The sequence below is a fragment of the Lontra canadensis genome, unplaced genomic scaffold (assembly GCF_010015895.1).
Source record: "Lontra canadensis isolate GAN:19392208 unplaced genomic scaffold, GSC_riverotter_1.0 scaffold22, whole genome shotgun sequence".
Classification (NCBI taxonomy): Eukaryota; Metazoa; Chordata; class Mammalia; order Carnivora; family Mustelidae; genus Lontra; species Lontra canadensis.
Window position 1 is genome coordinate 7,842,130 of NW_022631016.1, and position 16,110 is coordinate 7,858,239.

A 16,110-nucleotide genomic window follows, 5' to 3' on the forward strand; every position below is an offset into this window, starting at 1 on the left:
ATAAGGTATGACTCTGCCCCTGGCGCAGTCTAAGCTGGGGTTGGGGCCTGCTAAACAGCCAAATGTTTGCCTTAACAAGTATTTTATAGCTAGGGCTTATTGGCATTCTAGTTTGTTTATATCAACAATCTATCTTCACCTTTCCATTTAGGGTGATACTTATATTTGAGGTGCTTTTGAACAACACTCAGATCTTCGTGATGTGGGAAAAAACAGGGTCAGTACTGCAAAAGAGATTAATGATATTTTTTGGACCAAATTTCGTTTTAAAGTCATTTAGATTGGGACGCCTGGGTGGCTCAGTTGGTTAAGCAGCTGCCTTCAGCTCAGGTCATGATCCCAGCGTCCTGGGATGGAGTCCCACATCGGGCTCCTTGCTCTTCAGGGAGTCTGCTTCTCCCTCTGCCTTTGCCTGCCGTTCTGTCTGCCTGTGCTCGCTCTCTCTCTCTCTCTCATAAATAAATAAAATCTTTAAATAAATAAATAAATAAATAAATAAAGTCATTTAGATTAAATGGTTTAGATTAAAGGCATTTGGATTAGGGGCACCTGGGTGGATCAGTGGGGTAAAGGCATTTAGATTAAATGATTTAAATTAGAATTGGGCTGTTGGTTGCACAAAATGAGGCTTTTAGGAATGTTGAGACCTATTATTTAAATCTTACTCTGCTTTCCCCTAATGAAGATGTAGCCAATGAAAGCTTTATCACATTTTTAAAATTGTGATTAGTGAAATAAAATCTAACATGAGTTTTCAGGTTTGTGTGTGTGTACAAGTGTGCACATATGAAACACATCACATGCTGGGCCCTTGGGTGGCTCAGTAGCTAAGTGTTTGCCTTCGGCTCAGGTTATGATCCCCGGGTCCTGTAATTGAGCCCCACATCAGGCTTCTTGCTCAGCGGGAAGCCTGCTCTCCATCTCCCACTCCCCCTGCTTGTATTCCCTCTCTCACTGTCTCTCTCTGTCAAATTAAATTAAATTAAATAAAGAAACCCCACATGCTAATAAGCCTTCTTGTTGAAGAACTTCATTGATAAAATTGGACTTGGTAGTGTCAGTACAATGAAAGTTCAACTGTGATATTTGTAAAGTGCATGGTTAACCATTGCTTATTTTTAAAAAGTTTTATTATGTAAAATTTTACTTTTAAGATCTTATTTATTTACATATTTAGAGAAAGAGAGCACGCACGTGTGAGCCGGGAAGTAGGGCAGATGGAGAGGAAGAGGGGGAGAGACAATTTTAAACAGGTTCCATGCTCAGTGCGGAACTGGATGCAGGGCTTGATCTCATGACCCTGACATCATGACCTGAGCTGAAATCAAGAGTTGGATGATTAACCTAATTAGTCACCAAGGCGCCCCTAGAGATTTGATTTGACTGATTTTCAGAGGTAGAATTTCGTGATTCATCAGTTGCATATTACACCCACTGCTCCTTACATCAAGTGCCCTCCTTAATGCCCATCACCCAGTTACCCCATTGCCCCACTCACTTCCCTTCCAGTAACCCTTAGTTTGATCCCTGTAGTTAAGAGTCTCTAATAGTCTGTCTCCCTCTCTGATTTCATTTTATCTTTTCCTTCCCTTCCCCTGTGTTCAACTGTTCTATTTCTTAAATTCCACATGAATGAAATCTTATGGTATTTGTCTTTCTCTGACTGACGTATTTTGCTTAGCATAATACCTTCTGGTTCCATCCATGTCGTTGCAAATGGCAAGATTTCATTCTTTTTGATGGCGGAGTAATTTTCCGTCATGCATATACACCACATCTTCTTTGTCCATTCATCTGCCAGTGGACATCTGGGCTGTTTCTGTATTTTGGCTTTTGTGGACATTGTTGCTATAAACTTTTCAGTGCAAATGCCCCTTCAAATCACTATGTTTGTATCCTTTGGATAAATACCCAGTAGTGCAATTGCTGTGTCATAGGGTAGCTCTATTTTTAACTTTTTGAGGAACCTCCATACTGTTTTCCAAAGTGGCTGTCACCAGTTTGCATTCCCACCAGTAGTGTAAGAGGGTTCCCCTTTCTCCACATCCTTGCCAACATTTGTTGTGTCCTGAGTTGTTAATTTTTGCCATTCTGACTGGTGTGACATGATACCTCATTGTGGTCTTAATTTGTATTTCCCTGATATCTAGTGATGATGATCATTTTTTCATGTCTGTTGGTTATTTTTATGTCTTCTTTGGAGAAATGTCTGCTCATGTCTTCTGTCCATTTCTTGCCTGGATTTTTTATTTTTTGGGTGTTAAATTTGACAAGTTTTCTTTGTAGGTTTTGGATACCAGCCCTTCATCTAATAAGGCATTTGCAAATATCTTCTTTTATTTGATAGATTGTCTTTTAGTTTTGTTGACTGTTTTCTTTGCTGTGCAAAGCCTTTTTATCTTGATGAAGTCCCCATAGTTCATTTTTGCTTTTGTGTCCCTTGCTTTTGGAGACATGTCTAGCAAGAAGTTGCTGTGGCTGAGGTCAAAGAGTTTGCTGGATTTTGATGAATTCCTGTCTCACACTTAGGTCTTTCATCCATTTCAAGTTTATTTTTCTGTATGGCTTAAGAAAAAAAATGGTCCAGTTTCATTCTTTTGCATGTGACTGTCCAGTTTTCCCACCACCATCTCTCTCTCTCTCTCTCTCTTTTTTTTTTTAAGATTTTATTTATTTATTTGACAGGGAGAAACACAGCGAGAGAGAGGGAACACAGCAGACAGTGGGAGAGGGAAAAGCAGGCTTCCTGGCAAGCAGGGAGCCTGATGTGGGGCTCGATCCCAGGACCCTGGGATCATGACGTGAGCGGAAGGCAGACGCTTAACTGACTGTGCCACCCAGGTGCCCTTCCAACACCATTTCTTGAAGAGACTTTCTTCTGTTGGGTATTTCCTGCTTTGTCAAAGATTGGTGGACCATAGAGTTGAGGGTCTTTTTCTGGGTTTTCTGTTCTCTTCCATTGATCCGTGTGTCTGTTTTTGTGCCAGTACCACAGTCTTTTGATGTACAGCTTTGTAATACAGCCTGAAGTCCAGAACTGTGATGCCTTCAGCTTTGGTTTTGTTTTTCAGGATTGCTTTGGCTATTTGGGGTCTTTTGTGGTTCCATACAAATTTTATTGTTTGTTCCAGCTCTGTGAAAAACGTTGGTGATATTTTGATAGCGATTGCATTGAACGTGTAGGTTGCTTTGGGTAGCATAGACATTTTAACAGTATTTGTTCTTCCAGTCCGTGAGCATGGAATATTTCTCCATTTTAAGTATTTTATTTTTACGTAATCTCTACACCCATTGTGAGGCTCAAACTCATAACCCTGAGACCCAAGAGTTGCATGCTCTACTAGCTGAGCCAGCTAGGTGCCCCATCATGTAAAATTTAAAACAAAATAGACTAATGCAATAACCTCTAATAACCAGCATTTTATTCAACAGATAAAGCATATGGCTGATAATTCTTGCAGCTCAACCCTTTTCCTTTCCCATCTCCACACTTCTCCTGCATCATTTTAAAGCACATTCCAGGTATTAAATCTTTTCACCTGAAAATATCCTAAGAGATCACTTAAAAAATATACACACAACCATAATACCAGCATCATACTACTTACTGGGTGTATCCTTCCAAGTGTTAAAATTATTACCAATATTATTGCTCTTCACACCATGATTACTGAATTCTGTTTAAGGTTTAATTGCAGTTTCTTCTGTCTTAGAATATAGCCTGCTAGGCATATGTGATCATATTACTGTTTTAAAGTTTCAAAAGTAATTCTTTTCTGTGGTTAAACTTGAGATATATTTATTATATATATATATACACACACACACACACACACACGTATGGTTCATTTGTTGTAATTTGTTTTTGGTTTAGGGGTTGCTTATTTTCCATTTTGTTATAATTTTGTTTTGTAATTATGTAAAAAATCTCCATGGTTCTAAAATGAGGCAGTTGAGATGTCTAATGTTCTCTTCCCCTTTTTTTTTTTTTTTTAAGAATCAGTGGAGGCTTGTTAAACTCCTTACAAAATAATGAAAATTTTGTCTATTTGTGTATTTTGAGAGAACCATAGTTATTCTGATTTTTTCCAAAAGTTTCACAAGCACACACACAAAAAACATTCTTGAAGTTTTTGGCCTCAGGATCCCTTTACACTCTTAAAAACATATCGACATATCGTAAGAGCCTTCATTTGCCATTAGAAAATGAAACAAAATTTGGAAATACTAATTCACTTAACACACCTGTTATATGTTAATATCTTTTTTTTTTTAAAGAAATAACTATATACTTCAGACCTAAAATATTGGTGAGAAGAGTGGATTTGTTTTATATTTGCAAATCTAAATGTTAGATTTAATGGGAGGCTGGTGGATTTTTTTTTCATCTTGGCTGCATTCAGTCAGTTGTGTTAGGTAGCATGTGGAAAACTCCACTGTACCCTGGCAAGACAATGAGGATAAAAGGCAAAGCCTTAGGGTTACGTTGAAAATGGTTTTAGCTTTATAGAGGTGGGTGGGTCCAGTACTCTGTACTGTGTTAAGCAGAGCCCTGCAGTCAATGTAGATTGTTGTGCTTGCTGAGTTTTGTGTTTGTTGGTTTGTCGTTGAATGTGGTCTTCTGGAGATCACTGTCTTGTGCACATGTGTTCCCCCGTCTCCCCCCCCAACCCCCGCACTGTGCCTTCTGCAGCCCCCCACCCCAGTCTGGCCAATGCGTGGGCCTCCCCATAGCTCTCCTGTGCCACCTGGGGCTGGGCCACCCTTGTGAGGCGGGGCCCCTCACAGGATGAGCTACTGGCATCAGCCGTTTGCACTCGTGGATCTTCTCCATTGTCCCTGCATCTTGTTGGCAGCTGTGTGCTAACAAGGAGAGTCCTTGCCCAGTCAGTCACCTTGTTTCTGGAGGGCAGCATAGCAACCCGCATTTGTGTGAGCGCAGCATTGTCTCTGCTGCTTTCCTCTACACTGTGTCCCAATGCAGGACACACCTTGCCAGAGTTTCGCTGCTGTGCCCTACTTCTGCAACCGCCTGAGCACTGGCTGCGGAGACAGGACAGTGTGGGACTGCTTCACCCTATGTCTGCACTGGCTCACCCATATTTGCCCCCAAACCACCCTACCTGGATAACCCCTCACTAGCACCTGCCTGTCTTTTAAAGTTAATCTGTAGGCATCCTGGCCCTTGGGCCGGTATGGTCATGTTCCAGATGGCTTTAAGTGCTTGTTCTGCTCCTACCTGGGTAACTATGGTAATTGTGGAACTAATGGATGCCCCAGGCACCGGCAGCTCCGGTGAGTCTGGATAACCAGGATCAGTTGCATGTTCCATGGGCCTGTCAGCTGTTTTAGGTGGAAGTCGTAGTGTCTACAGTGGCAGCCATGGCGACTGGAAATCCAGGTTCGGTACCATAAAGGGAGCTCGATGATCAACTTCCCCATCCAAGAAAGGCAGCAATGTGCAGATTACCCACTTCAGACCTGGGAGAGCAGTGATGAAAAATGACACCGGACTCTTGTTGAATGAGTGCATTTTGAGTGCTTTAAGGAGGATCCGTGCAGGGCAAGCCTGGTTGCTGGCCGCTGTGGTCATCTCCGCTCCAGGGCCGGTATTGAACCCGGCGCCGTTAAAATGCTAGCTTGACGCTGGATCTCCCGTGCGGGCAGCGGCAGATCCACCACAGGGGATGGTCCTTCCAGGTCTTACCCGCCCCCTTGGGTGAGCTCCTGGCTCTTAGTCCAGTTTCCCTAGGCTGAAGTGTACACTTGGAGAAAATTCGAGTGTTCAAAGCAGACTCAAGCTGCCAGGATACGGCCCTGAGAATCATGGAATTCCAGTGTGGTTCTGTTTTATTTGTGTCAGAACTTTGCAGAGGCTGCTTAGGCAGGATCGTTGGGACATTCATACTGTGTTGCTAGAGCCCAGAGTCTTAGACTGGTGCAAGACGGACCAGAGTGAAAGCTTTTGCCAAAGATGTTTTCATTAATCAAGGACGAAGGTGAAAGTGGGCGGTTGGAAGAGGCTTGGATCCCATGTATCCTGTGTAGTTCTGACCGTAAATGAGGCGGACGCCAGCATTGTTCTCATGACCCACAGGTTGCTTCCAGGAGGCCGGCTCCTCGGCTGGCGGTAGTAGGGGTGGGGGGGTAAGGTTCTAAAGCTCACTGAGAGACACAGCCCTGGAGTGTGCTTGATTTGACTCAACCTGGACAACCCTTCCTGGCTCTCGTGTAGGGAGAACCGGCACAGCAAAAGCTCTTCTGTGGGTGCTGGTGTGTGGCTTCTCCATGTCGGCAGTGATTCGCCTGGCTTATGGATAACTCTTGGGATGAGTGCGCTCACCAGTTAGGCAGCCCGAGTAGTCATTATCCCTCAACTTTGATAAGTGGTGCTCAGCCTTCCTAGGTTGAGGAACACACTGCTTTTTAACATTGGGGGCCGAGTGCCACACTGCTCGGTGTATGTGCACCCCAGTCCCACCGGGTGCCGGGGGCTGGTTAAACCCATTAACAGTGGGCTTGGGTTGCAGTTATTCCCCACGAACGAGGAGCTCCCTTGAGAGAGTAGATCAGAAGTTTTCCTTAAGTCCCTGTCTCTAATACACTGCTTGTTGCCCCTCACGTTGCCCACTTGGGGTGGGCACTTAGCACTGCAGATCACAGAGAAGAAGGTCTAAATAAAAGTTGTGACCAGTTTCCATAGGTTGTCCTGCAGAGGGAGCATTACGGAACCTGTGAGTGGGATGGTTCTTGGCATTTTAGTTTTTCCTCAACATATCATGGGTCACCCCAGGCAAGATGGGCAGATGTGCTCAGAACCATGTGGGGCAGAGTGTAGGGTGCGCTCTTGCCTCTGGCCTCTGACCAGGTAGTCCTGGGCTCCAGTAGCTTCTCCTTAAGGTGACCTCTGGCTCATCTCTCTCTGACCTGGCACCTTTGTAGTTTTGGGGTGCAGAACTCACCCTATTAGTGTGTGTCTTTGTATCTCTGGTGGAGTGAGGGGAGGCTACAGGGGTGTCTCCAGTGCTGCCCACTGCCATTAAGTCCTTGGTTGTGTTTTGTGGAGTTTAAACTGTGAGGACTGGACTTAGGATTTTAAATTGTTAGGATTGGAGTTTAAAACTATTAGGATACGAGTGGTGACTTGATTTTGTGTTTTTCTATTTAGCATTAGTTATGGAAGAGTACAGTTAATGAGTACAGTTCTCACTGAAAGGAACAACTGGCCTTTTTATATACTAGGAAATTTTTTGGTCTTGGAATATATATCTATTTTTGAAAGATGCTATTTATTTATTTGACAGAGAGAGAGAGAGATCACAAGTAGGCAAGAGGCAGGCAGAGAAAGAGGGGGAAGCAGGCTCCCGGTGAGCAGAGAGCCCGATGCAGGGCTCGATCCTAGGATGCTGAGATCATGACCTGAGCTGAAGGCAGAGGCTTAACCTGCTGAGCCAGCCAGGCGCCCCTAGTTTTGGAATATACTTGCTTATTATCATAACCCTTTCATTTCTCTGCTGCTGATGGATTCTTTCTTTAACACATTATTTTTGTTTTGGGTTTTTTTTTTTTTTAAGTTTAATCAATTTATCTTTCTCATTCACAGACATATGTAGAGTGTGTCGGTCAGAAGGAACACCTGAGAAACCTCTTTATCATCCTTGTGTATGTACTGGCAGTATTAAGTTTATCCATCAAGAATGGTGAGTCATCCTTTTAGAAAATTTTATGTCTGAGCTTTGGTTTTGTCATTTATATAGTAAGGGGATTGTTTCAATGAACTTTTTCTATAGTAGTTTTTTTTTTTTTTTTTTAATTTCTCTTGTGAAAATTTGGAAATTACCCATATTCCTTCTTACCATTCCCTGTCATTTTGGTGTTACTGTTTTCCAGGTGCATTTGAGTACCAGTTTGTTCGTTTCTACCCTGGAGAGCTTATTTTGTTCATTGGAAGTGTTAAAAGTTTTCTGATTCTGCTTGACATGACAATACCTTACGTTTGTATAATGCTTTGTGCCAGGTGGTGCTCATGCTTTTATAGATCTTAAATCATTTAATCCTTAGAACCATGAGGTGGGATGTTTTTATTATTATGCAGATAAGAAAACAAGCATTAAGTAACTTGTTCTGGGTACACAGCCAACAGGATTCAGACCGAGCTACCCATGGTAGCAGTGTCATCAGCCCAGTGTGAGAACTCGGGGATTCTTTCATAGTTGAGATTAGCCTTGAGGACATACAATTTAGTTAATAGAACTTTTTAAATAGTAGAAACATATCTGTTACAGTTCTGTACTTTCAGAAGGCATTGAGTTATAAAAAGTAAAAAAGAATATTATAAATACGAAACTGTTGAAATTGTAAAAGCTCTGTAAACCTTAAGTTTTAATAGAACATTGCTTTTCAGTGAAACCTTAAAATATCTTCATTGTAACACTATACTTATGAATATGTTTGTGATTGCAGCTTAGTTCAGTGGCTGAAACACAGTCGAAAAGAATACTGTGAATTATGCAAGCACAGATTTGCTTTCACACCAAGTAAGTTCTTTAGAAGTTTACAATGCATTTTTGGGTTATAACTGGGTGCAAAAAGGTTTTTAAGCAGTTTTAAAGTAACTATTTTTAACTTTGTCATTGATCATAACAAAGTATTGCTGTAACATTTGGAAAATATTTTTTAAAAACTACATGTCAGTTTTTAATACACAGACACATATGTATGTGAGAAAGTGATTTAATTTGTAGAATATTTCTTTTTTATTTTATTTATTTTTTTATTTTATTTTATTTTTTTGAGAGAGAGCATGTGTGCCACTAGTGGGGGAGGAAGGGGCAATGGGAGAGGGAGAATCTTAAGCAGACTCCATGCTCAGCACAAGCCCCACTCACGATTTGATCTCAGGATCCTGAGATCATGACCTAAGCCAAAATGAAGAGTTGGACGCTTGATGGACTGAGCCACCCAGGTGCCCCTCTTTTTAAATTTTTTATTATGAGCAAGATCAAATGTATAAAAAAGGTGTAATGAGCCCCCATGTTCATATCTTTTAGTTTGACTCCTTTTTAGCTCATTGCCTTTACATGGTATTCCTTACCTATGTTCTTGTTCCCCACCTCTCTATCCATTTTAAAGCAAATGCCATCATTTATAATTTCATCTGTACATAGTTTAGTATGTATCTCAGTCAGTAAGGATTCTTTTTAAAAACAGCAACTATGATACCACCATTTACTCAGAAAAATTAGTAACGATGCCTTGATTTTTATCAAATATCTCCTCACTGTTCAAACTTGGGTTATCTTTTGAGTTAAAATTGTGTAGGTTGGAAAATAATAATAAAGAGAAGGTTCAGGAGTCACATGTTCTACTTATTGAGCCAGGCGGATGCCCCCTTAATTCACTTTTTAAAAATGAGACTTTCTAAGCTTAATATTTTTGTAAGCCAATGGCACATACTTTGTAGGTCTTTAAAATTCCAGTTATATTTTTTGATTCCCGTGCCTACTGCTTGATATTTAATGTTATTCATCTTAAGTAGAGGACTAAACTGGCAGCTTGTCAAGAATTTGAAGTATACTTTTCATTCTGGGAATATAGTACATTGCCCTCTTCTTCCAAAGGTTTTTTGTGTTTTTGTTTTTGTTTTTAAATAGTATCTTGAGCTGCTGAGTATAAATGCTCTAACTCCGTTAACTGAGTCTAAATGTTCTGACTTAGTTTTACTTTGTTTTTATGTGAGGGATTATAAATGATTAAAGTCATTATGGTTTTATTTTTGGAACTTTATTACCATCTAAGAAAGGTCAAGTCATTTATTTTGTATTCTTTAATTTTCTATAGGGTGTAAAAACTCTACAACTTAAGGTTTATAGCAAACTAATTCTAAGTAATTGAGTATTTTCATGACGTTTCCTAGGAAATACTTTTGTGAGTTTTTTTGAGACCGATAAAAGCTTGTGTTGGTACATTTTAGTTAGGATTTGACATAGGCCATTCTCTTTATCTTTCTCAAAAACTTTATTTAGTGGTTTAATGACTTGTGTATCAAGTATCCTCTTAAAATAGGTGATCTTTGTGGGTATATTGCGAAATTGCTTATTCCTTAATGTTTGCAGCTGTGAATAGTTTTTATAATAGTTCATTCATTAGTTTTAGATCATTGATTTTAAAGCTTTACACATCATAATTCCTTATGTTGGCCTCACTGGAGAAATGTGTTTGTTCCTCCCATGTGTTCTTTCTGAGACCTGTGGTAGAGCAGTGGTTTTTTTCATTGGAACCATTTAAAAAGAAAGTCTTTCTCAAACATGGCAAAACCTTTCTCTGAGTGTGTTGAACCACATCTTACAGAGAGATGGGAAGATCTGAATTTACTGGTTGGAATATTTATTACTGTTTGAAAATTGGGCGAGGGGGAATGATTGGCCAACAAATGTCAGTAGATGATTTGCTTCCACATGAAATGACTTCGCTACAGATTGTACTTTTTGAGTGCTGGGTCTAAGGCTTGTATTTGGGAGGAGGACTTACTCTTTTTTTTTTTTTTTTAATTGAAGTATAGTTGAGACACAATGTTAACATTAGTTTCAGATGTACAGCATAGTGTCCTTGATGTTGTGCTCGCCACAGGTGTGGCTCCCATTTTTCACCATACAGTCCTTGTATAGTTTCCCTCTGCTCTACCTTTCATCCCTGTGACTTATTCCCTTGTACCCATTTTGCCTGCCCCCCCTTTCCCTTTTGCATCTGCCAGTTTGTTTTCTGTATTTGTATGTCTGTTACTGCTTTTCTGTTTGTTCTTCTCTTTTGTTTCTTAGATTCCATATGTAAGTAAAATAATATGTTCTTTGTCTTTCACTTACTGACTTAATTTCCTTAGCACAGTACCCGCTAGGTCCATCCACGTTATCACAAATGGCAGGAGTCTTAATATTTTTCATGGCTGAGCAATATTCCATTGTGTGTATATATACACACTATTCTTTCTTTATTCATTTATCAGTGGATGCTTGGATTGCTTCCATACCTTGGCTGTTATAAGTAATGCTGCAATAAACATAGTGCATATGTCTTTTTGAGTTAGTGTTTTTGTTTTCCTTGGGTAAATACCCAGAAGTGGAATTACTGGATTGTATGATACTATGTATTTTTAACTTTTTGAGGAACCTCCATACTCCTTTCCACAGTGGCTGCACCTGTTTACATTCTCACAACTAACAGTGCACAAGGTTCCTTTTTCTCTACCTCCTTGCCAACACTTACTATTTCTTTCTTTTTTTTTTTAAATTAAAAGATTTTATTTATTTGGCAGAGAGAGACACAGCAAAAGAGGGAACACAGGCAGGGGTAGTAGGAGAGGGAGAAGCAGGCTTCCCACTGAGCAGGGAGCCCAATGTGGGGCTAGAACCCAGGGCCCTGGAATCACGACCTGAGTTGAAAGCAGACGTTTAACCCCTGAGTCACCCAAGCACCCCTATTAACTTTTTGATACTAGCCAATTGGCCCGTATATGGTGATATCTTACTGTGGTCTTTACTAAGGAGGGTTCTTTCTTGGTAACATGTCAACAGCTTTACCTTTTGCTCCTGTTGGCTTTAATCTGATACTTTATAATTTGGGAAGCCAGATAATTGCATTGTTTAAATGCTAAAATATGTATATGTTAGCTTTGCATGAAGTTCATGACGATGACTGAGGGTTGTGAACTGTCCTTGAACCTTTTTTCCTGCACAGAGGCCTTTTTTGTTGGTTTCTACATTTCACGTGTGATTTGCTTTCAGATGACTTTTGGGTAAATGTGGCATTGTTTAAGTATTTTATTCACTTTTTTCTTTAAATTTCTAAAAAGATTTATTTATTTATTTATTTGACACAGAGAGAGAGAGATAGAGGGATAGATTACAAGTAAGCAGAGAGGTAGGCAGAGAGAGAGGGGGAAGCAGGCTCCCTGCTGAGCAGGGAGCCTGATGTGGGGCCCGATCCCAGGACCCTGAGATCATAACCTGAGCCGAAGGCAGAGGCTTTAACCCACTGAGCCACCCAGGCACCCCTGATTCCCTTTTTTTTTTTTTTTTTTTAAGATTTTATTTTTTTGACAGAGATCACAAGTAGGCAGAGTGGCAGGCAGAGAGAGAGGAGGAAGCAGGCTCCCCGCTGAGCAGAGAGCCTGATATAGGGCTCGATCCCAGGACCCTGGGACCATGACCTGAGCCGAAGGCAGAGGCTTTAACCCACTGAGCCACCCAGGCGCCCCCTGATTCACTTTTTTAATAGGAAAAGATATTCAAGTGAAATAGAAAGATTGAGAGTTAAGCTAGCTGTACATGCCTATTTTTATATTTATGAATTAAACTATTATTGAATGTTTATGATTCAATATGTCAACTATATGTATTATGTTTTATATGTATTTATATTTATATTATATTATGTATTGTATGTATATGTCAATTCAAATTATATGTATTTTTTTTTCTCTTCTAGTTTATTCTCCAGATATGCCTTCACGGCTTCCAATCCAAGACATATTTGCTGGACTCGTTACAAGTATTGGCACTGCAATACGATATTGGTTTCATTATACACTTGTGGCCTTTGCATGGTTGGGAGTTGTTCCTCTTACAGCATGTGAGTATTCATTTCTCTGTGATTGGATTTATACAACTTAAAAAGTTGTATAAGTATTCGATTTTGTGATATTACATCATATTTTTGTTTGATATTTATTTGATGCTACAATTTCATGTATTAGGAAAGCCTCACTTAGAAAACATTGTCCACCTAAATTAAGAACTGTTTTAAACAGATCATTTTCTTGAATGAAAGTGGGAATGAAAAACAGTATACAGAGGCTAATAATGAAAGTTCATGAAAGAATTGAAAAAGCAAAACCAAATTATAATTAGAAGGATCTTGATTTTTATTCTTTGAAGTGTATTAGAACTTTCAAGGATTGCAGAAGTTGGATTATTTTTGAGATTTTTTTTCCCCTCCCTTTTAAAAGACAACTCCTGTATCTGTAATAGTTCTGAATAATTGGGAGGCTTATCTTTCAAGATACAGGAAGTTTTCTGGGAGGTTGGTATACTATCCCTTAGTTGATCCCTTTTGGGTTTTTGTTTTTAGAGATATGCAGAAGGGTAGATAGTAAATGGTGCCAGAGTATGTAGCTATGATTCTTTGGAGTTAAATGCAAGTGAGATTTAAATAAGTATAATTAATATCCTTGAGTCCCTTTAAAATAAATAAAATTGATCATTTATGAAGATGAAAATCTTTGGGGATACATTGAGTAGCAGAATAGGTATTGTTGAAAAGTGAAGTAGTGAACTAGGAGATTGAGCAAGGGCTTCTCTTGGATATAACTCAGAGACAAGAAGTTGCAAGTGTGAGGAGGAAAAAACCGGGAGGTGAAGGCTGCATCCAGTTGTTTCAGCACCTGTCTAGGAAGTACCTTCACAAGGTGAAGGATCGTGGACATGAGGAAATGACAGGCATCTTTTTGACTGAAAGAGAGAGAGCTCACCATGATGAAGGACGGCGCCTCACAAACCTAGACAAATTCTTAAGTTTTCCAGGACAAAATAAAGTGGTAGATGTTCTACTTGCACATTATCCTACAAAGTAAAAATCACATTGGTGTCAGACTTAAAATCAGCAGTTCTGAATGCTAGAGGACAGCAAAAACTTTAGACTTTGACGTTTCTGAATCTGAAATCTACCCATAAATTATCAGATGGAGGGACAAAATAAAGACATGTCAGTAGATGCAAGGGCATGAAAAGTCTGCCACCTCAAACTATTTATGAAAAAGAAACTGTTTGAGAATATACTTTCCCAAAATAAGTGAGGAATCAGAGAGAAAGGCATGAACTGCAAAGAAAGAGAGATAGGTGCTTCCCCAGCTAACTAGTAGTTCTTTTAATCTACAATGACTGGTAATTTTTAGGTAGTAGCCTGGAACTAAAATTGGGAGAAACTGAGGAGAGGGTAGAAATGAGAGCTTTTCAAGTTGCTTATCTTATTTGTGAGGAGACTGTAGATGCTCTAGACAGAGATAGGAAAACACTGTGTGACTCTACATTAAAAATTACGGGGTAATCAACTGGAGTTCAGAACTAGACCCACATCTGCATCATCACCTGATTCATAACAAAGGTGCCACTGCTGTTCAGTGGAGGAAGGACAATCCTTTCAGTAAATGGTGTAGTGTCAACTGGATGGATGGCCATACGAAGGAAAACGAATCATGTCATTATCTCACACCTGACACAAAAATTAATTTGAGATGGATCATAAGCCTGAATGTGATTTTTTTCTTTTAGAATTAGAACTGTTTTATTTTTTATATAAAAATTTTTAGGATTTTATGTATTTATTTGACAGAGAGACACAGCGAGAGAGGGAACACAAGCAGGAGGAGGAGGAGAGGGAGAAGCAGGCACCCGTTGAGCAGGGAGCCCTACGTGGGGCTCGATCCCAGGACCCCGGGATCATGACCTGAGCTGAAGGCAGACGCTTCACAGACCAAGCCACCCAGGCACCCCCTGAATGTAAATGTTAAAACCAAAAGATTTCTAAAAATATGGGAGAATGGGATACCTGGATGGCTCAGTCAGTTAAGCGTCTGTTTCTTGATTTTGGCTCAGGTCATGATCTTAGGGTTGTGGTATTGAGCCCTGCATCAGGCTCCAGCTCAGCACATCCTATTTGCTTGAAATGCTTTCTCTCCCTCTCTTTCTGCCCCTCCCCTTATTCATGCGCGTGGGCGTACTCTCTCTGAATAAATAAATAAAATCTTTTTTTTTTTTTTTTAAGATTTTTACTTACTTGAGTGAGACAAAGGTAGTGAGAGAGAGCACGAGCAGGAAGGAGAGGGAGAAGCAGGCTCCCCACTGAGCAGGGTGCCTGATATGGGCCTTGATCCCAGGACCCTGCAATCATGACCTGAGCCAAAGGCAGACGCTTAACCAACCGAGCCACGTAGGCATGCAAAATAAATAAAATTTTCAAAAACAAAACAAAACATATATATATATATATATATGTATACTTGTATGTATATATATAACCATAAGAGAAAATACTGAATAAATTGGATTTAATTAAAATTCAGAACTTTTATTCATGCTTTGATACCTTTAAGAGAGAAAGGCAAGCCCCCCTGAGTGAGAGAAGATATTTGCAATACACACATCAAACGAAGGACTTGTATCTAGAGTATGTAGGGAACTCCTAAAAATCAGTAAGGAAAAAGTAAACAATCCAAATAAAAAGACAAAAGTTTTGAGTAGGTGTTTCCAGAAAGCTCTAAATAGCCAGTAAGACAAAAAGCTGCTCAGCCTCATTAGTCATGAGGGAGATGCACAAGGTACTGCTACATACTTAGCAGAATGACTAAAATTAAAAAACAAGACAATACCAAATGTTTCTTAGGATGTGGAGCATTTGGAACACGCTTACATTGATGGTGGGAGTATATATGGTATAACCACTTCGGAAAACTGGCAGTATCTACCAGTGGTAAATATTATAAACACTTTATGATTGAACAGTTCTGTTTCTAGGAATATAGCTGATGGAAACCAGAGCATTGTGTCCACTAGAAGATGTTTAAGAATGACCACAGCGGCTTTGCTACTAGTAGTTAAAGACTGGAACCAACCAAATACCTATCAGCAATAGGAGAGCAGGTGCATCGTGGTTTTTCGGTATAGCAGAGTAATACTTAGTGCGTAAAGAGCTCATTTTCGGGACATGGAATAACGTGGATGAGTTTTACTCTGAGAAAAAGGAACGGGCACAGAAGAGTATAGATGTGTATGATTGCATTTATATGAAATTTTGAAGTAGGCCAAATTGATCTGTGGTGATAGAGATTGAATGGCGGTTACCTTTTTGCTGGAGATACTGACTACGAAGGGGGTTGAGGAGCCTTCCAAGAAGCTAGAAATGCTGACTATCTTGATCTAGGTGGCAGTGTCCTGGATATGTTCACATAGAAAAATTCACCCAGACATACACTTAAGATTCATATAAATTTTACCTTAATAAAAAGTAACAAAACTTAAAGCTAAGTGCTGGAAGAATAGAAATGGGATTATGAGTTTT

General features: G+C 39.9%; 1 protein-coding gene across 4 annotated transcripts in view; it reads left to right on the forward strand.

Annotated features, from left to right (window-relative positions):
• Positions 1-16,110, forward strand: part of MARCHF6 (membrane associated ring-CH-type finger 6) — a 77,146-nt gene that overhangs the window by 14,094 nt on the left and 46,942 nt on the right. Inside the window, exons 1-4 of one of the 4 annotated variants that reach the window (XM_032861871.1) lie at positions 5,910-5,999; positions 7,604-7,700; positions 8,464-8,537; positions 12,484-12,627. In XM_032861871.1, the coding sequence (XP_032717762.1) occupies positions 5,975-5,999; positions 7,604-7,700; positions 8,464-8,537; positions 12,484-12,627 (340 nt within the window). In that variant the 5' untranslated portion in view covers positions 5,910-5,974. Of the gene's footprint in view, positions 1-5,909; positions 6,000-7,603; positions 7,701-8,463; positions 8,538-12,483; positions 12,628-16,110 lie in introns of those variants that run through there. The other 3 variants (XM_032861868.1, XM_032861870.1, XM_032861869.1) reach the window with 3 other exon arrangements.